This window comes from Caloenas nicobarica, chromosome 14 (assembly GCF_036013445.1).
Source record: "Caloenas nicobarica isolate bCalNic1 chromosome 14, bCalNic1.hap1, whole genome shotgun sequence".
Classification (NCBI taxonomy): domain Eukaryota; kingdom Metazoa; phylum Chordata; class Aves; order Columbiformes; family Columbidae; genus Caloenas; species Caloenas nicobarica.
This window is the reverse complement of record NC_088258.1, coordinates 7743685-7770626: the sequence shown is the minus strand read 5'-3', so window position 1 is coordinate 7770626 and position 26942 is coordinate 7743685. Positions and strand designations below refer to the sequence as shown.

At 39.9% G+C, this 26942-nt stretch overlaps 2 protein-coding genes and 1 long non-coding RNA gene across 3 annotated transcripts in view; 2 read left to right on the top strand and 1 right to left on the bottom strand.

The window, feature by feature from the left end:
- The first annotated feature begins 915 nt into the window (after positions 1–915).
- SMIM10L3 (small integral membrane protein 10 like 3) lies at positions 916–9251 on the top strand. Its single transcript, XM_065644942.1, has 2 exons — positions 916–1172; positions 2679–9251. Exons 1-2 carry the CDS (start codon positions 987–989, stop codon positions 2697–2699), a joined length of 207 nt encoding a protein of 68 aa, XP_065501014.1. The 5' UTR covers positions 916–986; the 3' UTR covers positions 2700–9251.
- Positions 2941–24678, bottom strand: LOC135994415 (uncharacterized). The gene is made up of 5 exons (XR_010606990.1): positions 24109–24678; positions 23765–23859; positions 15515–15594; positions 9904–9987; positions 2941–3276 (listed from the first exon to the last, which is right to left on the bottom strand). It is a non-coding gene; the product is annotated as an uncharacterized LOC135994415 (long non-coding RNA).
- CYTH3 (cytohesin 3) overlaps positions 24666–26942 on the top strand; it is a 50480-nt gene continuing 48203 nt past the window's right edge. The window contains exon 1 of the mRNA XM_065644941.1: positions 24666–24944. Within this exon, the coding sequence (XP_065501013.1) occupies positions 24914–24944 (31 nt within the window). The 5' untranslated portion in view covers positions 24666–24913. The remainder of the gene's footprint in view (positions 24945–26942) is intronic.

Sequence of the window (26942 nt, the reverse complement as noted above, 5' to 3'; positions counted from 1 at the left end):
CAGTTTTTTTCTGGAATTGTTCTTTCTCTGTGCACCAGCGTGATCCTGTGGCAATAAAATGGTATTTTACAAAGAGTTCAGATCAAGATATCGGGTTTTCTATTTCATTTTACAGTTATTAAAAGTTGATAGAATGGAAACTGTATAGAACAGTTCTGGGAAAAAAAAAAGGGGGGGGGGCCTCTTGTCAAATGGTATTGGTCATGTCTTCATCTTTTGGGGCATTTCCCCCTACCTGCAAGGCAAGTGTCATGATAATTTATCTCAAAGAGCTTCCCAGGAAATGTTTGCAAAATGTTTTGGAAATCTTAAGTGTAACCTGGAACACCGTATTTTAAATTCAAAATAAGTACTGCCTTGAAAAGCATAGGAAGTATTTCTTTGTGGGAGTAGCTCACAGAATTGATCACCTACGGCATAAACAACGAAACAAAACGACAAAACCCCACCCAAACCCAGAAATCATTATTAATACCGATGGCCCATCCATGAATTTTTAATTGAGAATGTTAGAGCACACACCTGGGTCAAGCCCTCAGGCTTCTCCTCCCCAGCTGAGAGGGGCTAGCTCAACTGGAAACGGATTTTAGGCATCACGGCAAGTCTCAGTGGGCTCCCGGTCCGCTTCCAGCACCCGCGGCACGCAGGCCGGCGCTGCCGTGAGGGGACGCGGCGACCGCCCGTCCCAACGGCCGCGCCAACCGCCGCCCCGCGCGCCTCGGCCCAGCCCGAGGCCACGCCCCCACCCACCGGGGGGGCGGAGCCTGCCGAGCCCGCTGCCCCGCCCCTCCCCTGTGGGCATGCGCAGCGGGGAGCGGCGAGCGGGGCGTTCTCAGCGTCAGCCGCCCGAACGTACGGCGTCAGGGTTACGCACGCCCGCACGTCGCCGGCGGAGGCTCCGCCCCGCTGGCGACACCCAGCGCCGGGCGCGGGGAGGGGGCGGCTGCGGGGCCCGGGCGGCGCGGCGGGGCCGCGGGCGGGGGTATATGGCGGCGGGTCTGTCCGCCCTGGCTGCCAGGCTCTCCCAGTCGGCCGCGGCCAGGTCCTACGGCGTGTTCTGCAAGGGGCTGACCAGGACCCTCCTCATCTTCTTCGACCTGGCCTGGAAGCTCCGCATCAACTTCCCCTACCTCTACATCGTCGCCTCCATGATGCTCAACGTGCGGCTGCAGGTGGGCGGCGGGGCTGGGGGGGCGCTCCGGGAAGGGCTCGCGTCCCGGCTCCCCGTCCGGTGCTGCCGTTCCCGGAGGCGGCGGCTCCGCAGCCCTTCCCGCTTCCCCTGGCTAACGGTGAGCGCCGCCGGTCGGGTCCCGGGCCTGGGGCGGCCGTTGCGCTCCCCGGTGTCACCAAGGGAACTGTCTCCTGGGCTGTGCCCGGTGCAGCCGGCGCCGGGGCTCGGTGCGGGTGCCCCGTTATAGGGCTTGCTCTGGGGATGAGCGGTGAACGCGCTGCTGCCTCGTCTCAAGTTTATTCGTGTTACTAAGCCGTGGTTAACTTAAAGACAATGAATTGTGAACATACGCATTTTGATAGTACCTTCCCGACACCCTGTAAGGAGCTAATAAAATAATTTCCTCCATCAGTTATTTTCTTTTTTCTTTTTAAATCAAGAACAATTGTAGCAGGGAAAAGGTTTTAAATAATAATGTCATTGTATGAAAATGACGGTTCAAATTAAGTTCGCATCTCCTCTCTTGAGCCTGTTTCTGCAAAATGTATAACTCCCTAAACCAGCCGTGACCTACACACGTTGGGAGCTCTTGCTCTTTTGTAGGGTTGAAGTTTCCTAGTTTTGTGATGAAATCGAAGCTTTGCTTTTAACTTAAGTGGCAAGAGAAGCAGGACTATCACAACAACCATCTGCTCTAGCCAGAGACTGGACACATTCTTTCTCCTCGTACACATAGCTGTAATGAAAGTTTTGACAGCTGGCCAGCGGCCAAGCACTGAAAGACAAGTCTGGTTGCAGTTTGTGACTTGTAAAAGGTAAGTTGAAATGAGAAGAGGTCAAGCTCATATTGTTATTTTTGGGACTCGTCCTCATCAAGTTCTGAAGCTTGAAATTGAGCCACGCTGCCAGGAATTGTACATGAAGCTTAGTAACCTTGGTGGCTAAAAATGCCTTGCCTTTGCTTATCTGTGCTGGTACATAATAGTTCTCTTGTACCATCAGCTTGTCATAACTATGTACCCTCTAACTGTGCTGGTGCAGCCAGTCTGACCAGTTCCCTTTGGGAGGCTCCACACGGAATATGGTTATTTCAGGTGTTGTGTGTCAGATTTCAGCATGTGCTTCTGTTTACAGGAAGTCTGCTTTAATATTTGCCTTTAATGTTAAGCCTCTAATCAGCTACGGTCTGCATTTCTATTGGTTAAGGAAAGTCGTACTGTTAGGCAGCAAATATCTCTAGCTGCGCGTTTGCTGACTCACTTTGATGCCTGTTACCAGAAGAGAGTTTGTAGCAGATTAAACTGAAACTACAGAATACAGTTTATATTTGGGTATACTTCCCACCCCTCTGGATGTGCTCAGCCTCTGAGGAGACTTGTCTGGACGACTATTGCTTTTTGCAGCTGGGTTATTCTTGATGTTAAAGTTTTTTTAAAAATTTTCTATATTCTGGGCACCAAAAAACTGGGATATTAGCGTAATAACTTATTGCGTTCTTTCTCTTTAGGTCCATATTGAAATCCACTGACTTGTGACTTGGGGTGCTGTTTGCGCTGTGTGCTGCAACTACAATCACACTCCTTTTCAAACTCAGCCTGTTGTGAAACAGCAAAGCCATGCTTGTCTTCTCTAGGACTATGAAGAAAGAAGATTTAAACCAGAAACAAGGATGTGACAGTGGCGCAGATCATCACAAGGCAGCAGCTCACCTGATGCACATACATTCCGTGTTGAATGATTCTCAAAATCATAGTAGCAGTTTACAAAAAGAATTATTTTATTTTAACACCAGGAACTGTTCTCTCTTTAATACTATACCTCTGCCTGCTGTTGGCAAGGAGATGCCTTTGAGTTTGAGTGAATCAGCAGTGGGGAACTTCAGTGCAACTGCTCCTCAGAAGGATTCATTTCATCTGCATTTTTCTTCTGGGAAAGACAATCTTGATAGGGTTTCTCGCCGCATTAATAGCGTTTCAGTAATGGGCCGGCTGGAGAAAGCTTGTAGTTTTGCTGGAGACTTTAGCTCACACTGTCCAGGAGACAACTTTGTATGTTTTGCACACTTCTGGCTGGGAAACTTGTGGTATAACCAAAACCTGCAGTTTCTGGAATTAAAAAGGAGCAGCAGCAAAGAGAATGAATTGCAGCTTGCATTTCTTACAGAGTTGGAGCTCGGTGGACTTCCTGATCTCTGGTATATTCCAGTTGCCTCACTGAATGAATATGCTACGGAACTCTTAAACAGCCAGAAACTGTGGGGTTTTATTTGTTACTTAAACCTTGTATCTTCAGAGCAAACACTTGGATATGAGAAAATGCTTTCAAATATACAATATGTGACTAATAATTTTCACATCATACAGCTAGTAATTTCTATGCTAGCTTTTGCACTAGAAGGTCTCTGGTATGCAGTAGTGAAGGTAAAAGAGTACTAAGATTTCAATAATTGCTGTTTTTAACATTAATAGAAACTTGACTAAGTAACAGATAAGGTTACAGTTCAGGTTATTGTGAGAAGTAGACAGCTAAAGTAGAAATTATACTTGTGTAATTGCTAGTAAAACTGGCTGTTAGAACAACAGGGACTTTTTTTTTTGTAAGGAAAAACTGCATCTGAGTGGAAAGAATGTAATCTCAACTCTTTGGGACTTTTGCAGGTCTGCCATTAACACTAGACTAGAACTCCATTTGATTGTTTAGCACAGATCCTTTATTTTCTTTAGGGTTTGTATTAGCTGAGTGCTCTGGCTACTATTTACAATAATTTCCGATGAAACTGTTTCTTGTAGAATTGAATTCCTGCCAGGAATCCAACAGTAACTAACTTATTGGGCCTCAAAACACTTTGAACCGGCATAATTCTCAGCAGTGTTCCCTTTCAAGGATGGTACTGGTCAACTTTAAACAATATCTCATGAGCTTTATTGCACTACAACAGACACTATAAACATTTTTACAAAAGAATGCGTTCTTTCCTTGAAAAAAGTTATTGTTATCGCTGAAGCATAGTAATAATTTCTGGGCCTGTTGACTTTGGCTTTGGGACAGACTTCAGACAACAGAGTTTGGCAAAGAACGGAGCAAGCATGTTGGAATCAACAGAGCTGCTTGTGAATAAGAATTTGCAGGAATATGCTCCCATGGGCACTTAGATGGAGAAACTCATTGTGTAGTAGGTCGAAGTTTGAACTCGGTGCCCAAAATTCTCAACAAGGGAGTTGGTGTAGGTGGCTTAATGTGCTCTAGGGGCTTACCTAAGGAGGGAGGGATTGAGATATATGGTCATTAGGATGTGTTTTCAGCTCACCTTTCATTCTCAGTTAAAAGCAAGGACATAAAGCAGAGTAAAGTCATGCCAGTGGTTCACACACCAAGTATCCTTTTTGCTAGCAAGCTTACTTCATTTTGGAAACAGAATAAGTGATGTTGCCCAGTAGAGTTTCTAATGTGGTGTTTGTTTGGGAGCTAACACACTTGTGTAGAGAAGTCCTTGATACTGAAGATGAGATGCTGGTTATCAGTGTTATGGGGAGAAATGCTGGAATTTTTTAACCTCATTGGCGTGCTGAAAGTAAGATATACTACTTTTTATGTTAAATGATGTATTGTGTTTTTATTATCCCCATTGGTTGGCAAGTTCTTCTGGATGTTAGAAGAGATAAAAAGCCATTTACTTTATTTTAGAAAATAACTTTTTCCCTGGTGTGTAATTTTATTAATTGCTTAACCTCTAGACTTTTGACCATATGATTACTTGTCACAAAATTACCAAAAACCTCAAAGTAATAATGGGTTACATATAGTAAGTAACTATTTTGACAACAAGTTTCCTCTTAGTTAAACCATTCATACTTTTCACTCCCACCTCCACTGCTGCAATTTACCACCCTTGCAGTGGTACTAACACAAGTGTTTGCGGCTCTAGATTGCTGAAGTGATGTGGATGTGAAACCTCCAAATGCCAGAGAGAAAGGTACTTCTCCAGAAGTCTGTGGCTTATTTGAGTTATGGTGTTGAGCTGTTGTCTGCATACAGCTTGACCCAAAAGTCACTTGGCAGAGCTGAGGGTACAGAAATAAAGGTGGGGAGGGGTTGGAGCCTGTTAAGACTGGCTTAATTGCTAAAGAAAACTTTGTGTAACTGCATCTTATTCTCTAGCTATATGGGTAAAGAAATACTCTTTTCCTGTATGGTATTTTTTTTTAAGTTGCACATAAACACAATCCTGCATCCACAACTGAGTGCTTCAACTGCCCAGATAAAGAATTGATTGGCACAATTGTACCTCTAGTTGTTACTTGAGACCTCGTCTCTTCAGCTGAACAGTTTGGCCTGGAAGATTTTTGTACTCTGCTGTACATCATTTGGGAACCAGATATTTATGGAACCATAGTTATATACAACAAAAACGTGTAGGTGATATTGTCAGCTTAATAGGCAAGAGGAGCAGCTAACTGCATAAAAGCATTAATCCAGTTTTTAAGGCGCCTATTCTTCACGGTGATTTTAAAGGGGAAAAAAAAAAAGGGAGGGAAAATTAAACAGGAGAGAAACCAACTGTAAATTGGATTTTAAACGCAGGTACAGTGGAGTGCCCAGGGTTGTCTTTTTATTGCTGACAGGCCTATGCAGGAGGGCATCTTGGAACTTTGAATCATGCTAGGTATCACAGTCCAGCTCGTACAGTCCTGTTTTAAGCAAAATTTGCTTTGAGTGAGTGGCCTTTAATCACTTATTACAGGATCACTTTAAATACACATACAATACAGCTAAGTGAACTGATGGATTTTTTTAATGTATTATATGTATATTGAATATAAGATATAAAGAATACGTCTTAAGTGAGTGGATTTAATCCATTTTAAGATAGTTTATGTACTTTGCCTTGGATTTTGTTGCTTAAAACCTAAAAGGTAACTTTCTAACTTGAACATTCCTTCTGAAATTCAAATAAAGGATAGTTTGGTGTGTTAAAATCTCACGTAATATGCTGCACTTTAAGCTTGGGGAGGCCATACATTGAAAGCTCTGTTCTTGCACTAATAGAACTGTTTGGCGGTGACAACGCTCAGTTGGCTTTTACTGTCTGGGGGAGAATAGTGAACCAGAAGGATGCCAGTCCTTTGAAACTATACATAAATCAAGCACTATATGGTTTAGGCCACTGTTCTCTTCCTGCAAATGTTTTGATATTAATTCATCTCAAAAGATGGAAGGTGTCTCAGCTAAGAACCAGTTTGTGTGGAGTTTTGTGGCTTCAGTAAGTCAGACGTGGAAACTGCTTTTCTGAGTAAATGTCCTGTTAGGGCTGGGATGGATGATGATTATTGTACAGAACAATAACATTTTTAGTAGGGGTAAGGGACCTTTATACTGAACCCGGAGTTGCCTTCTTATTTCCAGTTCCTTTCTCATCTTGCTATTCTGTTGGTGTTGGAAAAGGGTATTTCTAAGCAAAATGTCCTACTAAACAACTCATGCTTTCTAAAATGTCATTCATCAGTGTCCAGATCCTTCCTACACTACACAGCAGAAATCTATTTCTGCCATTAGAAACAAATTAAGCAAATACTCAATATTTAGAGAATCGCCTAGTAGTTTCCTATAAATGTACACTAGTGGAAATTTACTATATAGTGTACTGCTTTGAAAAAGAAAATGTACTTTTAAATGTGTGCACACAGAGCTCTGCATGTTGATAAAAAGTGTTTTCTCACAGTATGATGTTGGAATGCGTATGCAAATGCTTATTTACTTTCTGACAGTGCAAAATGCAGTAGAATTGGTGTTGTACTATTCAGTGTGATATTAGTTAGTGCAATGTGAGAAATCATCTGTGTGCATTGTCATGCGCCATGAGGCAGTTTTATCTGTAGACAGCCTTTTGCTTTTTCAGTGTTGGGTTGTGGGGTTTTTTTGTTTGTTTGGGGTTTGGTGGTTCTGTTGTTTTGGGTGGTTTTGTTGTTATGGGTTTTTCTTAGGACTGTAAAGACTGCACTTTCTTAAACTTTGCCAAAGTTTGCTTTTTTCTCCTTTTCTCCTCCCTTACCCCTCCTGATAGGCATATCCACTTTTAATTTTTGGAAGAAGCAAGTCTGTATGTACTCTCCTAATGTATCATCTTATTGTCAAGTTGTTCCTTCTGTTTTATGGCCTGGTCTCATGTATATTTTCCTTCTCTTCCCTCCCCAAAATTTCTCAGCATAAGCATATACTGATATTCGGTTTCATTTCAGCAACACTCCCCTGTATTAAAAATGGGCAAAAACCATGTAGAGATGTAAGCATCCATAGTCTGTCATTAGAGTGTATGACAAGTGGTGTATCTGGCAGAGCAATAGGTAGTCAATATGCCGTATTTCTGCTTTTTCTCTTCAAAACAACTGCTTTGATTAAAGTCTAATATTTAATTCAAATTTGTAGTACCTCTGTCATCTGAGAATTACAGCTAGACTTTGGGGCTTATCAAATACATTAGGGTAAAAACTTAAGAAAGAGTTATGCTAGCTTCAATACTCTTCAAGTTTTTAAGTCACTACTATAACTTTCTGAAGAATTCACATGAATCTAGTCCTAATATTTTGAAGCCTTTTTTTTCCCTCAGAGTGCATAGAATAAAATGTATTCTGACACTTGTTTCTGTGATGCATAATCAATAACTGGGGAAGAAAAAAAAAAAACAACGACGAAACTTTAGGATTTTCTAAAATATTTGTGATGAATCCCCTTTCAATATCTCAGACTACAAAGCCTCTAATCCTGAAGGAAGAGCTGCATTCAAAAGAACTTCCAAATAAACAGCTTGTTGCCTATGAAAATATTAATATTTATGATCAGCTTACATACTTAAATGCAAGGACATAGATATCAATCTGCTGACAGTGTGAAAACAAAAATAATATGGAATAGCTAGAATGATGCTATGCTTCACTACCCTGCACTAAGAAAATCCTATTGGTGTGTACTTTGACTAATCCTGTATTGCATTTCAAAATATCAGTTATCTTAGTCTTTTTGGAATTGGTGGTACAAGATTCAGACCAAGCAGATTGTTGTTTCATTGTTAATGATGAAATAAATTTAAAAGCTAGAACATTTTAGAAAGTGGCCTGAGAGACTTCTAGAAAGAAAATCTGCCTTGAAAAGGTTCAGTTTATTTCTGTGATCTCAATGTATTTATAGTCTGGTTTGCAAATCTTTTTTTCCTTCTATGTGGAAGATCTGTATAAGCCTAATAGCAAAAATGGCTAAAACCCAAACTTGTAAAAGTATGAGTGTTGTTTAATTTTCTGGTTGTAGGCAATTTTACTTATTATCAAATATAAAAATACCTGGATGTAATTTAAGCTTTTGTTCTTAAAAGTAGGTAAATCTAATGCTTAGTGCCTGATTCATCAGTTGAAGTTGATGAGTGTTCCATGAACTTTCTTGAAAATGGGTTCCACTATCTGCTGGTGACTAACACTAATTTTAATTGCTGATACTTACAATACTTCCTGTGAACTGTGATGTTATCCATGCAGAACAATTTTAGTCTATGGCCTTGGTCTTTGGCCCCAATTTTTAAAAAATATTATTGTATTGCAAGGGAGGAGATGGAGAAGGCTGGCACAAACAATTTTTTTTTTGTTCCAGATGAAGATGTTTACAACTTTGTATGTATTTTAGAAATTTATTGTAACACTTTTTAACTTGTGAGAGGAGTTTCCATAGTAAACTTGAAGCCTGTTGCCTAATGAGGTGAATACAGAATTTTGAGTAACATACAGTGCTATCTAAACTTCCAGAAGCTGTTGCTCGTGATGCTGCTCGCTTACGCCACAGGAGGGAGTTAAACATCAGTCCTTTAAATATTTTCAGTTACAGCATTGTTTTTGTAGTACAGTGCATTTCAGTTTATAAATATGCTGATTTCGACTGTCTTACAGATCGTCACTGCAAACATATTAATGTACAAAACCGATACAGAGCAGTAACATATTGTAACTGTTTACAATTGAACTCTGAATACCAGTTGATGGGTTTTATCAAGCTATTTAAAACAGAAATAAAAATATTTTAAAAAATTATCTTTTGTCTGTGGTCAACAAGAGAGCTAGTTTTGCTGCTTCTCGTTCCAATTTTTCACTGTGTAAATTGTACAGATGTACTTAAAGAGATCATGTTTCCAACAATATAAAGTCAGACAGTGAGTGGCTTTTTCAGAGATAAAATTTGAGAGATGTGTGTTTACTGAATACCAAACAAATTAAACGTGTGTGAGAAGAAAAGGGCATTTATACTTGGTCTCAGAAATTTGGTATCTGAGCTCTAGGCTCGCCTAATCATTCACTGCCATTCTTTTTACAGACATTTTTTTTAACTGACACAACTTAACAAAGCAGTTACATTCAATATAATTCCAAGGTATTTCCTAACCAACTGGCTCTAACATTGCAACATAGTTTAATTTAGAAGAAGGTGAACAAACCACGCCAAATATGTAGAATAGCACTGCTCTTGAGCAGAGATAAAATCACCTTAGTATTAACAGGTATGTCAGACCTCTCGTTTTTGCCGAATAAAATATTCACATTAAAGGTGTGGAATAAACATGTATCTTCTGCTTAATGTTGAACATTAAAAAACCAACCAAACAAAAACCCAAACCAGAAACCCCTTTTCAGATCTCTTCTGAAGGTTGCTATCAGGTGCCTTTTTGATTCTAGACTCAAAAGACATAATTAACTCACAGTTTTTGCTTGATCTCAGGGTCCCTTGATGCCATGAGTGATGCGTTTTGAGGAAGTATGTTATTGTTATGTGCTGTATTTAGTCTGAAAAGAAATTATATTGACAAGGCTGAAGAAAAGGTTGATACCATAAGTATAAAATTAACAATTAATATTTTTTTCTTAACAGTAAATGCTGAGAGCATCTTTTCCCTCAACATGCATTTAATAGAGGAAAAAAAAGGGGAGAAGAAAATGAATGTAGTAACCTAATAAGGGCCATAAAGTTTCAGCATGTGATTAGACATCCACAGTTAGGAAAGTGCTGTCACTGCCCTTTCTGCACTGCGCTGGACATTCCTCGTTTCTTCTGGAATTTCCATGGCACACACTGAGGCAAAAGTTTCTAACCTGTTCGGCTGCCCATGTTCCAGCCACCCCACTGTGACAGTGATGTGGTTTAGCCTTAATTACTCATGTTGTCATCATGTTCAGATGATTTATTGGTAGTTTTAAGTATATTTATATAAGTGGGTGTGATACCTGCGGTACACGGGGAACTTAAAGGAACTCACAATACTTCTGCAAATAAACTCAGCAATAGATGTGCTACCATGTACACATCCAAATCTCTTCCTTTTAGGATTTGAAGTGTTTTGAAGTCAGATTCAAGTTGGTGGCCTAAGACTTTGTGCTTGTCTGTGTCTTTGTTCACAGAATCATAGAACAGTTTGTGTTGGAAGGGACCTTCAAAGCTCATCCAGTCCAACCCTGCTATGCGCAGGGACATCTTCACCCAGATCAGGTTGCTCAGAGCCCCGTCCAGCCTCATACTATAGAATTCTATGGGAGGAATTCATTTGTACAGCAGCCCAGATTTCCTCTCTGCAAATCTGAGATCGCCAGACAAACCTTTCAGCAATTTAGACCCATCAGAACATTGGCCTCTTCAGTATGTTTCCTAGCTGCTATCTTTTCTGGCAGATATGATAGCAGCTTAAAATTTAAAGCAAAACAACAACAAGGCCCTCTCAAACCAAAGAGAAGTACCAAAGTTTCTGCTGAAGATATTCACATTTCTTAAAGAGATGATGTTTTAAAAGTGGACGGAGTGATTTACCTTCCATTAAAGAAGAAAATATTGGATGGGGGTCTTGTAATACAGAACTGTGGTGTGCTTGTAAAAAAGCACATTATATGTCTCGAGCATTACGAAGCACTGTTTCTATTTGTTATCACAAATATCTTCTAGACATATCAAAATACTCCTTTATTTATCTTCAACCTCATAGTTCAAAGAAAAAAAAATTAAAAAACCCAAACAAAACAACAACAAAAAACCACCAACCAAAACTACAGCACATTTTGGAATACTTTCAAGTATTATGCATTGTTAAAAGTATCCCCAAGTGCAAAGGACCAAAACCAACACAGAAGTCAAATGCTCACCTCCTGCTCATTGAACAAAAAGCCAGCAGCAATGACAAGCAGGATGTTCTTGATGCTCTATTTGGGGGGGCTAGTGGCTTGGAGCCCTTAATCACTCTAGCTGGAAGTTATTCACAAATAACCCTTCTGAGTCCGGGTAATCCTGTCTTGCCTCATATAATTAAAAAAATCTTTTCTATAGCAGAGATTCCTAAATGGCGTTTCAGATCTTAGCCTTGCATTCCAAGTATTGCATGCTGACTGCAAGCAGGTATGACCTGCTTCAGAGTTAGAATAGTTACAACATTTATAATTTCTGGTCTTTGCTCCTCTCATTCGATACAAAAGCATTTAAGATTAAAAAACAAAAATATTTTTATGATACTGTATAGCACCTTTCTAAGGGCTTGCTTGAACACCTTCAGATGTCTGTCATTCAAGGTTTGTAGATGTTGAATTTCCTATCAGGTTGCAAATCAGAGACTACCACAAAAACTAGATTTACTTGTCAAGACAGACGAAAAATTTAAACCTTTTTCAGAGTTGGACAGCCTTCTTTTATCTTCTCTTCCCTCTAGCTGCTTTCTGAGTGAGAACATCTGTACAGACTACAGCAGGTTTCAAGTCCTTCACTTTGATATACAGTATCTGTTCCCAACAATCTGTTGGTTAAAATAAAAGCTGTCTGGTCTGTGTTGTCACTGTCAAACATGATTTTCAGAGCTCTTCCTCACATTTTCTTTCTGGTTTATAACCATTCATTTGCAGTTGATAACTGTACTTTCTGATTTCTTTCTATTTAGTTAAACTACTTACTTGCCAATGCCAGCACACTATAAGTTTTTAGAAATTTCCATCACTTTAGAGATTTTTCATCACATGGATGTTCTGGTCAGTTCAGCAAGCTTCTTCGCCGCTTGCTCAATTTACAGTTAATTCTAATATATTTTCATAAAGTACCCATAAGGCATTGTAGCTGTTCCTGAATGGATTATTTAGTAGTTTCTCTTTCCTCACATAGGAAGTGTTTTTTCTGAAGGCCACTATTGAAACAGTATTGTCCAAAGGTTTGATTCCATTTTGTATATTGCTATTGTTACTATAGTTACCATAAAAGAATGCTTTTATGCGTGAAAATACCTCTCATAAATCTTTGTACTCATATGTGCTTGTTAAATCTAGCAGCTGATGTGCCTGGGAAGGAACTGCACTTCTGCCCAAGAGCAGATACTCCAGCTGTGATAGATAATGCCATTTACAAGATGACTGTTCTCAACCTAACATAAAACCCTGCAAGTTAAGGAATAAATTCATGGGGAAAAAAAAAAAAAAGACCAACCAAGAAAAAAAGAAGTGCTTTCAAAATATTCTTGTTTTAATTTTGATAGGCCATTTTGCCAGAAACCTGAGATGAGAAGATGTATATTACAACTCAAGACAAGAGGCAACATAGATATGATCTGATTTTCTGTTATAACAGGAGCTCTGTCAAACAGTTCAGATCCCACGGAGGTGGTGGGGTTAAATAACAACTGGAAATGGGCTCAGAGGTAATAAAAAAGCAAAAATATTTTACATTTGTTTTATGGAAAAGGAAAATCACACTTTTACTGTTTACCCCCCAGAATTATTTCTGCTGTCCTTCCAGTCCTACATACACTTATGATAATGCAGAACTAGGAGGTGAAGCAGTCCATTACAAATGTTGAAAAAGCAAGCTGGTGTGTGTGTGGTGGGGTTTTTTTTCAATTTCAGAAAGTGTAATTAATAGTAAAAGAAATCTGATAGTAGGATTTGTCTAAGTATTATAACTTAAAGTGGTTTGAGTAGGACAAATCACAGCTCAATCCTGTAATCCCATCACACAAGATCAGTACTGATGTCAAGCCTTGTTGACTTCATCAGAGCTCTGTAAAGATGAGGAGCTCCCTACGTGAACCAAACTACAAGGTCTGGACTTGTGTGTTTTATGGGAATATCCTTAAATTTAGGTCAGACTAAAAGTCCAGGCCTACCAACAATAAATTCAATGTGAATCTTCCCAGCAATTCAAATGGAGACAATACCATCTTCCTGAAATGCTCTGAAACTCATTGCATACTTTCCGTAGAAAAACAATCTTAAAATATAAGTGTATTATTTTGAAACAAAGAGTCACCATTTACCAAGAACTATAAAAATAAAATACACGATGTCCAAAATTACAGCATTCTGAATAGTCTTCTAAAACAGCAAAAACTCCTAGGAATACCAGTTTATAAAATGGTATCATGTGCTACTTTATTTTAATTATTATACTGATAACAGCTTTTGCTGCTAATTTTTACATAGCTTTAGTCACTATCTGTTTTTTAATCTTAGATATTCTCATATGAACTGCACAAAGTCATTGTTAACAAGGTTATTACAGCTTTTTATGCAAAGTAAGTGTAACTTTTGGTTTTTTACTGGAGTGTTAAATTTTTGTTTGTTTTTTTGACTACACATTGTTCACTTGCAATATGCTGGCTGTTGCATTACTTTGTTTAAATTCAGGTGCTTGTTGTTGGTGCCGCAGTTAAAGAAATAGAAGACTAATATTTTTATCTACTACTAACGACCAAGAAAATGTAATAGACTATCTTCTTGAAATGGTGAGTTAATGAAGTCACACCAAATTACATTAATTAGAAACTCCTCACAAGAAATTAGGCTGTTAGAAGTAACAGGTATGAAAAAATATTTTTGGAGCTCTTTTTCTCTTCACAGTTTAAATCACAACAAATTCTGCTTTCGAATTAATCTGACAAACATTGTTATGTTGTAATGATTTCCTGTTATTGTAAGGAAGAATCCAGAGTCAGTTTCTCCCACTTATTCTAAAGGGTGTTGTGACTGAGACACACACATTGGCAGAGCACTAATAGTGTCTCCCTGCAATTTCCACTCATCACAGAAGACACGTCAACTAACAGAAAGTTCAATAATTCAGGGAGAATTTTTCATGACATTTTTTAAATTTGCTGTTATTACTGGTGGCTTTATTAAAGAAGTACTACAGAAGTGTTAAACAACTGCTGATTGTTATCAGAAGGGGAGCATAAATTATTTTAATCAGGCAGACTCCAAACTCAGGGATGGACTGTGTCTAAAGTATTGCTAATGGGCTCTAGAAGGAAATCAAAACCCTGTTCCCATTATTCAACCAATACTGAACGTGAGTGGATGTGCCTCTGTTCAAAACTGGACTGACACCAATGTCGTGTATCTACACCAGCTTTGAAGGAGTCTTCAGAAGGTCTTTGCTCATCATACTCCCGACATACCTCTAATCTTGTGATCCAGAGATAAAAGACCATTGCATTACCATAAAATATGAAACTGTAGTTTTCTGGCTGCATGTATATAACCATCTATAAATATTTACGTATAAACATACACATGCATGAATATTTTGCTTGTTTAGCTTGAGTATAAATTTCTGCTTAAGTGCTTTCCATACATGATAAAAAGGCCAGTAGTAAAGAATGGAAACACATTCCTAAGTGCTACATTAAGCACAGTAAAAGCATACCTTTCTTTTCTGTTGTATTATTCTGGAATTAATATGGATCTTCAGAAATTCCAGGGTGATAAAGATACTGCTTTACTCCTTCCTATTGCCTATGGTCAGCATTCTGGGTTATCAATTGATTAGCAGTTTAGATTTCTGAGAAGACTGCTTTATCTGCATTTGTCTGTCATTACTTGCAGTTTCATAACCTCATAAAACCAACTTTATCTCCTAATACTTTCAAGACAGTCTCTCATAACTTTAGCTGAAGAATATGAAGAAGAATTTATCTCTTTTTAGCTCATATCTATGTATCTCAGCTTTACTAACACAGGATGAAGTACAACATCTATAGAAAGGAAAGCTTTGTACAAATTCTGCAGCAAGTCCAGACCATGTCAGAAAAAAAGCAGCAGCTAGAAAAAGAACTGCCAGGCTACTGTTCTTCATAAAGAGTAACTCTGGAAATTCCATAAAAGCTATCAGAACACCAAAGACTCAAATACAAGAAATGCCTAAAAATACTTCATGGAATTATTTAATCTCTGAAGGAGATAACCGTTAAAAAAGGCTTTTCACTGTGTGAGTGAGACATTATTTAAGAATATAAATAGTACTCAGATAACAGTCTATTTATCTTGCAAATGTGATTAAGATGTTGAAAAAAAGTACCTGTTTGTTTTAATTGCAGTTATCTGACATCTTGTTTTTCAGGTTTGGAGCCTTCCATGCATGTTGAGTTCTGGAAATGCCTTAGAGATGGGAATTAAGAGCAAGGGGATGATTTTGTTAGTCATAAGAACGTAGCTGTGCTCATTATCCACCTCCTAATGAAATGGTTTCCCTTCTAGCAGGAGCACCAGAATGCCAGCCTTACCAGGCCAGAGAGGAGAAAACATCCTTGCAGAAAATAATTCATTTGTTCTCAGCTGCTGAAATAACTGAATTATATACCCTAGATGCTCATGAATTGTTCTCAGTCAACAGCGGACTTCAAAAACTTTTACGTGAAAAGCCTTCCAGATATAAATGTTGTTATTTCCTAAAGCTTTCGATTTCACTCCTCAAACATATAAGGAAATGGAGAAGATACTCTGTTTAAAAAAATATTCTTCATCTAATGTGAAAAGGTTGAGTAGTACACATTTACTTGAGTAGCTTTGTGGATTGAAATTGTGTGGTAGATATTTTAAATATGTGAAAAAAAATTCTATAAAACATGCTTTAATAGTTCCACTATTTCGAAAGCAAAAAAAAAAAAGAGCTTTCAAAAATATATCTCCACGATCTTTGTTTAACTTTGGGTATTTGAAAATTTTCTACATCCTGCTGAATGGCCCAACTGATGCAGTCATCCTTAGAGGAGAGCTTGCCTCTGTACAACTGAGATTTCTGGTACCTGAAAATATAATGAGGCTTTAAAATACACATTAAAAAAAAAAAGAAAGAAACAAAAAATGTTTAATTTAATTACTTTGTAAGACATTAGTTTTTCAAATGTATCACTGTATTTTGTACACTAAGTCATTTTTTTTTACATTACATTCTTGTTTTACTGAAGCATGGCAATTTGCCAGCCTTAGCTTCTACTGATAAATTCTGCTATACAAAGCAAAAGTGTTTATATCTGAGGCCACTTCCTTCTGTTATTTTATCATCTTCCTGGTTTTGTCTGTTTTCAATAAATGCCTCTGTATTTTCACATCTTTTATATGCATGTATACACAGATCTTTTCCTCCGTATTAAAACTGACAGTTACAAGTTGGTAAGGACAAAAAGAACAGAATGTTAACTTCAACTTCATTGCACTAATATGCTATACAGATGCTTTTATATTACACTATTAAAAGATCTTAACATATTGATATAAAAAATGTCCCGAATATCGGAGTGGGGTGGGGAGGAAAGGGTTGATATTTCATAAAAAGGTTTTGAAATGGACATAATCTCTGGGTGCAGCTATATTTGAGTACTACAGAACAACACACGTAGGCTAGGTTCTCGCAGTGAAAATGTGTTCTTTTAAAGCATCTCAAATTTAAGCATATTGAAATTTAAAATCTAAAAATAAATTATGGTGGAGACCAAACATCTTTCCTTTATCTGTCTCAAGAGGTCGAATATTTCTGCCTGAAGAGAAAAATCTAGAAAACTCAGCAGTTAGAAGAAGCCACAGAGATCCCTGCACACACAGTGGAACCCAAAGAAACTTGAGGGAAAGGAGAACTGAATTAGAGGTCATCAGGGTAGAAGAATGAGATCGGAGGAAAAAAGTCAAAGTTACATTTTAGCAAACTGGAAAAACCTTTCGGAACTCACAAGAGAGAGAAGCTGTTCCTGATGTCACTGCCCAATTTAGCAGTCTGTCATGAATTCCTCTTTCCCACAAAAAACTGTTACTAAGGATGTAAGCTGCAAATCATCATGTACTAATCTTTTTATGAAGACATTGTTGTTGTTGTTCTGTAGACCTATTGTTCTTTTACAACTATATTAATAGACTAAAAATAACAGGGGCAGTTCTATCAGACTTAAATTACAGTTTTATTTCTTAAGAATGATTATTTTACACTGTGCTGATTGAGATCACAGAAATCCTTTTCTGACCACAGAGGTATAAGGTACCAAATTCATCCTCCATGTAACTCCCCTGAGGTAAATGGAGTTACATAAGGAATTAATTGGACCCGTCTCCTCCATTTCCTTGGAAAAATTCTTTGTTTTAGTGCTTGCCAAGTTTTAACTTTGACTCTCCCTTGCTTAACAGCTTCTTGTACTTAGAGACAGTTTATCTTTCTTTAAGACTATAAAGAGAAATACAGCAGGAGAGAGACAATTAAAGTGAAGATCTGCTTTTCCAACTGAAAGTACACTTCTTATGGTAAGAAAATACCAAAACCTTTTTGTTTGGGTATAGAAGTGCATGGGATTATTCTTAATTATATCAATGAGGATTAGAAAATAATAAAATAGTATGTATAGTCATGAGAGAGAAAGGATTTAAGTGATGTTTTTCTGCCTCAGACCTCATGTGTTTCTTTCCAATTACAGCAGCTGGAATAAACGGGGACCTTTCATGGTTAAAGACAGTAAGAATTTTAAATATTACACATTGTGTTTTAACAAAGAATCACCTTCCCTTTGCACGTGGACTCAACAGGAGCTATGTATTCAAAAATAACCTACAAAAGAAGCTGAAGGCATATTCTCACCGGTATACAACTGCCATTTCATGATACAATTAATTTAGTTTTTGGATGGCAACATGGCACAAAATTCTTTGTACAAATTCAACCCATAAGTACCAAGTTATTAAAAAACCCCACAACCCTTACAAAACAAAGCAAACCCCTCACAAAACAAGGAGTAGAGAGTGGCTTTACTCCTGATGATTTTATTTTAGAGTAAGTATCATCTTCCTGCTGCCATTATAAAGCCAAGATAAAGCTTGGTCTCAACACTGTAACTCATGGCTGGCTAATCTTGACAGGAATGCAATTACATGCTCATATTTGATCTTTATCAATGGATTACCATTAGGTGATCTAGTATGGCGCAGATCAGACATTAACAACCATGTAAGTCTGACTACAGGAAGTCTGAGAAGGGCTGAGCATGAAGGATCAGAAAGTGAAATCAATGGAGGGTCTGTGATTCAGATAAGGTTTGAATGATGCAGTGATATTGTCCCCACTGACAAAATAACTATCCAGCAGCTTGCCTTCCTTCTTTCCACACCATCTGTGTCAAAGTCTACCAATGCTGCGGTTGTGCCAATGGAACAGTTTGTGGGACCAGAGTGTGAACTTAATCAATGGAATATTCTGGATAAAAATCATTATTTGAGATAGAATACTTCAAATGTGGATTGAGTGATCTGATTTACAGCATGGCTTCACAAACGATTGCATGAACAGCTGAGAGGGCACTAAAAGTCAGAATCATTAACTGCCAGTTCCTGCTCCTACCTAAATATACGGCTGCATATTTATTAAACCCAGATTTGTGCACTGCTGACTAGCCAGCAGCAAGATTTGAGCCAGTTCACGTGGAGATATGCAATTGCATTTCAGACGCTCGCTGGTGAATCAACAAGAGCACCTGGTCTAACCCTTCTAACATTGTATGTCACGAGCGAGTCCAGCTTGTCACTTGGCTGCCATACACACTGTGGGACGCCAGCCCTGTCACACTGTGGAGTTCTTTAAGAAGGCTGCTCCAGGCGGGGAGGAGGAAGGAACTGTGGGGGCCTCCCCTGTTATCAGCACTACTACAATAAATCCCTCAACTGCCGCCATCCGCAAGCAGCTAGAGCAGGACTCACGTATGGTTTGCAGCCAGCTACAGTTCCCAGTGTAAGGTCAATTAGGAATTTCAGATTCCCAGGCCTTGGTGAGACTGGAGAGTGGTGTGTGATAATACCTATAACCACCCCCAGCTGGAGTTAGCCAGCAGAGGTGAATTCACAGACTGTAGCTGCTTCTCAGGGTGGGACCAGAGTCTGGCCAAAATCAGTGCATGCTCCTTTCCAGAATTACTTTACATCAAGCTCTTTCATTTTGCTGAGATAGAAGAACCTTCTCAAGCTTCATGCAAAATTCCACTTATGATCTGTTTCAGTCCACGTCTTTTGAATCCAAGTCCTCTTTTTTTTGCTATTTTAGGCACGGCTTTCATGCTAGAAAGCATCCTGCTTCTGTCTAGTACTATGCATAACTAATACAGGTAGAACAAGTTCTAATGCAAAGTGTATTTCAGATCATAAGCATTACAGAGTTGGTGGGCCTCTAAAATTTTTAATGCATTTGATTTTCTTCATTGGGACATTCTGGAGTTCTTTACTCAATGACTCACCACTAGCCTTATCAGTGTCACACAATGGAAATAAGCACTGACTTCCAAAACCAGTAATATTTGATGCTAGGAGTAGATTAAGCTCATTTAGAAGTCTTAAAAAAACCAAACCAAACCAAATCAAAAACAAAAAACCAAAAAATCGCAACAACACAAAAACCACAACCAAAACCACAACCTCAAATACATCAAGAATTAGAATTTGAAATAAGCTGCAAATGAAATTCAGGACGTGATTTAAAAGTTTGGCTGGAGAAAAACCCATGCAAAATTCTTAGAAGAATGGCATCTTTAACTTCGGGGTTTTGGACTGATTTAAGGGAATGAGCTTCCTATCCATTCATAAAAGACGTTGGACTTGCTGAGTTTCAGCTTTGATGTTCCTCAAAGCGATACGAAATACTTGCATATAATTTTTTTTTTACTAAATGAAAGGTACAAGCACTTTCAAAACCATTAAGACAACCAGCAAAGAGGATTTTCTATAAATCTGTTTCTCCAGCTGAGACAAATATATGTGACAGCATAAACATTTTAAGAAACAATACGTGGCTAAAACCCATCTGGCAGATACAGGAAGTCAAAGAGTTTGCCTTCGGGATTTAAGAATACCAGCATATTAAAGTACTGATAAATTAAAAAAACCCAAAAAACAAAAAACAACAAAAACAAAACCAACATGATGATGGACTAATACCTTCCTTCCTGGAAACTATTAGGCAATGCTTCTTAAAATACAAAAACTGTTTTGTCATCTAGATTCGAAACAAAGGTATTTTTTAATACAATGGTTGAGTATTGATGACTGTGACTCTGACTATCAACAAGATTTTGCCTTAGGAAACGTAGTGCTTGCACCATTTTTCTAAAAACATGAGCATCTAAGTGAGCGAGTTGTCAGATCATCCAAATAATTATAGTTTACAAAACATTGCACAATATCAGTATTCTTTAAGATGTATCTGTATTCTTTGAGATATATCTATATTCTTTAAGATATATCTATATTATTTAATAATTTAACTTAAGACTGTACAGATGTTCATGACTTCAAGATTAACTGGTTTTTTTAAGGGTAACTATAAAATCCTTCTTATGAAATCTAACACAAGTCACAATAAACTAGACTTGCAAATTAGCAATGTCTTGACTGAACACATGAAACAGAGATGTCTGCATGCAGGATGGCTCCCTCCTTCAATAAGGTTTCAAGGATTCTTTCTTCCTTCCAGCAGTGAGGTGCATTATTCCATCTCCCTGTGTCTGACACGAGAAATTTCAGAATTGTATTTCTCGTCTTTGAATACAATGTTACTATCTACTTTCCAATTACTATCCACGTGATGAGCATCATCATAGCTCATGCTTTTAATTAGAAATAAAAAGTTTATTAAATCTATCATCATAGAATGGAATTTTACATCAATGAAAACATTTACATTTCTGAAAGAGGAAACTTACCCAAGTAAGATTAAGCTTATACAAGTAAATTGAAGATAAATAACGAAGACATTTTTCAGAATTTCCGTTAAGTAATAAAGAGCAGCAAAAATGGAATCCACTCTTGTTGAGGAAAAGATGTGATAACCAACAGGGCTTTCCTACTCCTGAATTCTTTGATTATTAAAAAAAAGGGAGGAAGGAGGAGTAAAGAGTAATTTTCATTTTCATTCATTACTGCTTGGAATCTGGTTCAAACTGAAATTCATAGAAATGGCAAAATATTTAATGAGCCTTTTAGACCACAAGAATATGATGCAAAAGATTCAGTTGTCTTCACTGACTCTGTGTAGGGAGAAATGTCATAACAGATCGCTTCTAACCCCTTAAAATGAAAAATGACAGGATAAATTACTACTTAGTGGAAACTGCATCAAAACAGATACTAAACTATCCAAAGAGGGAAAAAAAAAAAAAGACAAAGTGTATTACCTGAAAATTCAGCAAATAACCACATTTATCATTAAGGAATCAACCCTGCCAACAGCAGTTTTTGGAGAAAGCCCAATTTTCTCCTAAAAATAATTTCAACAGACCTGCTATTAGCCTATTATTTACATGAATGACAGACTATGAAGTTCTTCCAGCACAGAAGGTTAGACGTGTCCATATAAAACTGGCAAAGCATACTTGTGGTAAAAATAGAGCTAAAACTGCAGAAGGGACTGCAAGAAAGAAAGAAAGAAAAAGAAAAAAAAGATCACGCAATCTTTAGAAAACTGTTGATTGAAACCCTTAATACAGAAAGAAAAATAAAAGCCATATGTATTTCAAAACCAGAAAACAAAGTAGATGTGAGAGAATTATTCATGTGAGTAGAAAACAGTTTATTGGAATGTATCTTAAAATAACTTGTATTTCTACCTAGCATCTTTGTTGATAAGGAACTACCCAGTATTTAGTGACAGTGGCACTGTTACTGTTGAATGACCAAATCTATAAAGTAGTTCTGCTGTAAAGTAGAACTACTATAGTTACAATGTGGAACTATGACTGTAATTCTTTAGTTAATCCAGACCTAGTTAGGCTGATAGTCAGACATGAGACTTCTTTTATATGCAGGAAAATGAGACAACAAGGTAAAAGGTTTGATCTTAAAAGTTTCAATCACACATCCCAGCTAAACATTAAGCAGCTTTATCCAGTAAGCACCTTGTACACAGAACTAACAGTTTATGCCAAGAACACTTGTAGGATCAGGCCCATGCAACAGTTAAGTCTATTTATACACAATATGTATAAAAATTTCAAGTTTTAAGGAATATCTGCCATAATTTCAGAGACATACAGCCTTGAAGAAGACACTATAACTTCAATACTCTTTTGTAAAAGGTATCATTAATTAGTCATCCTACAAAAATGGGACTGGAAAGAACAGATTTTTGTTGAGAGAGTATTGAATGACTTCTATTTCAAAGTTACAACAAAGTAAGCTACATATTCAACAATACAAAATACTGAAAATTTAACTGTTGGCTCAAGTTAATAATGAAGTTATAATAAAGAAACTTTTACTTATCTCACAAGTTTAGAATTGTCTGATTTCACTGTCAAGTTTATATAAAATATCCCAACTGATCACTTATAACTAGGACAGACTTTTTTCATATCTTGCTTGCATCACAAAATAATTTTTATTTTTGCTATTGATTTGGAGAATTTTAAAACCTAGTATTGCTTCCATGAAGTCAACAGGAATTTTGCACTGAATTGATGGGAGGAGGACTGTTCTCCATGGCTCACTCTTCTCTGCTATTAGAATCAGTGCTTGGCCTATCTTTTATTTTGCACTAGAATTTTCCTTATAGCAAAAGTATATTAAGTTATACTGAAATCTATGAAGGAAGGAAAAAAATGATACCGACAAACAAAACCAACAAAATAAAGGAATATATTTCATATAAAGCTGTAAAACAACACAGATGAAATGAAAACAATGTGATCAATTATAAAAGTAGAATTTTTCTCATGAACCAGATTCCCCTCTAGTGTAAATAAATTTTCTCTGTGTGCAAAAATATTAAAAGCTCACTGTCAGTTCATCTGCACTCAGAATTATTTTAAAACCACCTTGTAATTGCACTTTATAGACACACATTTCAAAATCAACCTCTGACTAAGGTAATGCTTCTGTTTCATGTAATCATATCCTTTTTGTACACTAACCTATTAAGCTTACAACACTGTTTAATATGAGATATGAAATACAGAAGAGTATTTTAAAGGTTTGTGGTGTTTATGATTTCTAGATGAGGTAAAACGCTTTATCACCAGAGCAGCTGTCAGAGCCAAATCTCAGCTCCCAGCAAAAAGGGCTTTAACAACCCCCTAATAGCAGCGGCGTCAAGAGGTGAGTGCTCCCGACACGGCTTCCTAGACCGTGCTCTATATATATCTAACCACGATATTTTCCTGTTGGCTGACCCTTTCCTCCCACAGCTTCCTGTCTGAATAGAACTTTGACACCAAACGTTTTAAAATAATAGAGAGGTGGTGCGAAGGAAGGAAGGAAGGAAGGAGGGAAGGAGGGAAGGAAGGGTGATCTGGGCCAGCATACTTCTGCTTACCTTTACAGACTTTGGAGGCTGCTGATATTCAAACTCCTGTGGAATCTCACGGAAGATCTTTACTGAGGACTTAAATCCCACAGACACTTTGACTCCTAGGGCAGTAAACAGGCAAATTCCTTCTGTTACCAACGTAGATAACACACACCAACGCAAACCCCTGCACCGCATACAGGGCACAGTCCCATTTACACGCAGGCTCTTCACGACCCCTGCAGCAGGGGCAGCCCCCAGCACCCCTCCAGCGCCGGAACGGACCCACAAACGAGGAGCAAGCAAGAACCGGGAGAAAACATAAAGAAACTTCATACACCTTAGGCTCCTTTTTGGAGACTTCAACCCACCTCCTTCACGATGCAGCTTCAGGCCAGCTCGGCCCTCGCCTTCCAGTCACCTCCTGCTCTTTCCCCCATTTTTAGACTGCTTCAAAAGCACCAGGGGCTCTGCAGACATTCTCTGGCTACCGCAGACCCCGAGAGACAACCGCCAGTGACACGAAACCCAAGTGACCCGACGGGTCCCCTCAGCCCCTCCCGCCACGGCCCTCGGGCTGCTCCCCGGCGGCTGCCGCCAGGCCACGGCTCCTCCCGCTCCCTGACCGCCGCCCTCGCCCCCTTCCCGCCGTGGCCACCCCCGCCAGCCCTCACAGCCCCTGACAACCCACGGGGATGTCGTTTTAGGGGCCTCAGCGCGGCCAGGCCGCGCCGTGCGAAACCTGCCGCGGGGAGGGGGGGAAACACAGAAAAGCAGAGGCGGCAAGGCGGGAGGGGGGCTCTCTCCTCCCCGCTCACTCCGCCCCAGGGCACGGCCAGGGCGCTGCCGCCCCCTGAGGGGAGGAGGCAGCACGGCGGTGACCGGCGACCCTGTGGCGGCGGGAGTGGCGGCGCTGGGCCGGCCGGGCCTGCCTTCCCCCGTCCGCCCCTTCGCGGGTCACATGAGAGGGGCGGGCGGCTGGGCAGAGGCGGCAGCTGCCGCCTGGGCTGAGGCAGAGCTGGGCGGAGAGGGACGGGGCCGAGGGGCGCGGCGGCGGAGCGCGGCCGCGGTGGAGGACGAGAAGGAGAAGCGGCCGCGAGGCGCCGAGCGAGCGGAGCGAGCCCTGGGCCTCCCTCAGCCGCGGCCGTTGCGGAGCGCCCTGCCTGCGGCCCCAACATGGACGAAGAGGGCGGCGGAGGTGGCGGCGGTGAGTGGCGAGGCTTGGCGGGGGACGCGGCCCCTCACCTGGCGGCCGCGGGCGGGAGGAAGGCGCTCTCGCGGCCGGGGCTCCCGCTCCCGGGACGTGGGGCCGCCGCTCGCCCGCCCGCCTCTGCGGCCGTGACATTTGCTGCCGGCGCGGCCGCTCCGCGCCTCGCCCTTCCCCTCAGCCCGGAGCTGCTGCGTCCCTGTCCTGCCCGGCGGCGCCCCGGGCGCTGAGGGTCCGGCCCGAGCGGAGCGAGCGAGTACCCAGCAGCTCCCGGGAGCGGGGGAGAGCGCTGGCGGGGTTGGCCCTTTCGCCGGCGGCCACAATGGGGGCTCTGTGCCCCGCGGCCGGGCAGGGTCAGGCGGGGGCGGCGAGGCGGGTTCGGGCACAAAGCGGGCGGCGGGGCCGGGCAGGGCAGGCGGCGGGTCCCCGTCCCCCCGCCGCGGTGACAGCCCCGCCGCAGCCCTGCGCTCCCTGCGAGCAGCTGGGGAGAGGAGAAAGAGGAGAAAAAAAAAAGAAAGAAAAAAAAGTACGTGTCTTGCAGTGTACGAGCAGTGAAAAGAATAATTAAGCTCTGTTTGTGTGTGTCATCTTGATGGAGGCTCGGTGATAATCACGGAGTGGTTCATCCAGTCTAAACAAGGTGAACTGTTTCTAAAGGCAGCGGCGGTAACGTTGCCAGATACTACTTTTAGAAAATCCGGACTCGTATCTTGGAGGAGCTTTTATTTTTAATTTTTCTCTTTCGGAGGCCGGCTTGCGCACCGTCCTGCTTTAAGGCACTGCAGACTTGCAACACGCTTCCCTCCTTTAATTTATAATGTGTTTTGTGAGTACGTGTGCGGAGCTGCTGCCTGAAATAACCAGTTCTTGTGTATCATCAGCAGCGATAATGGTGGCTGAGGAGTAGCTGATCCTGCCTTGGGGCAGAGGATTGAATGGGCTGCCCTGGATTCTCTGGGTCTGTGTCTGTGGTGGTGCAGAACGAAGTGATGAGGATATCTCTTAAATGAAATGCAAAACGGACTGTGTCTGAATGCATCGGCTTACTTCTAAATAGGTAAAGTAAGGGCTAAACCTCGTATGATTAATAGTTGCACCGCGCTTGCTAATTCTAAATATAATTACCCAGAACTCGGAAATCAAGTGGGTGTGGTGTTTGTTTTGACAACTTGAAAGGAAAAAGCTATGATGAATCAGAAAAATAATTCTTCAAGCAGTCTTCTGGGAATATGGCCATTTCTCAGCGGGCACTTTTCCTGCTCATTTTGTCAGTGATAGACTTAACTTAAAAAAAAAATCTGAAAAAGGAAAACAAAAGACAAAACAAGGCAGTCCTGAGAAGTTATTATTCAAAACAGTTGAACACTGTAATTGTAAAGAGCAGAAAGCTCATTCAACTCAAAATATGTTATTTTCACAGTATTATGGACTTGCATCTGTAGTTAAGGGAAATGAACATACTTATTATTGGCACTAACCCTGTGTAATGTAGTTCTTAATCATATGCAAGAAGTAAACCAGAAAGCAGATGTATTGCTAAATCAGTCTTTCATAAGGTGATAAGCATTTCAAAGTTGGATTTTCATTGGAGGAAAAATACCCAGGACCTTGGGAGAAGATGGTCTATATTTAGCTGAAGGCAGGTTCTGTAGGTGAAGTCAGATTTTCACCTAGTATGCAAGTGAAACTATTCTTTTATTTATAACTTCATATCACATTAATAAACATGTTGGGTTTTTTGGGTCAAATTACAGTATAGTTTAAGTTCCTCCTTCCTTGGCTTCCTTGTAAATTGTAGACTACAATCGTAGACTACTGAGACTGGAAATTTTTTTGCGATCAGTGTATTTGACACTTTACAGTGGCTTCTTGTGAGTATCGCAGTTTTTTCTTGAATAGAGATCCAGTCTGGCTTTTTCTTATGGACTGCTGTCAATTTGGAACACGAGCTTTACTTAGGTCATTTCCAGCTAATAAAATGGTATTTTGAATTGAAAG

Excerpts from the sequence above, each read along its gene's own strand:
- SMIM10L3 (XM_065644942.1), top strand. The coding sequence starts at position 987 with ATGGCGGCGGGTCTGTCCGCCCTGGCTGCCAGGCTCTCCCAGTCGGCC. Across the intron at positions 1,173-2,678 it reads TGCTCAACGTGCGGCTGCAG|GTCCATATTGAAATCCACTG; the intron begins GTGGGCGGCGGG and ends CTTTCTCTTTAG.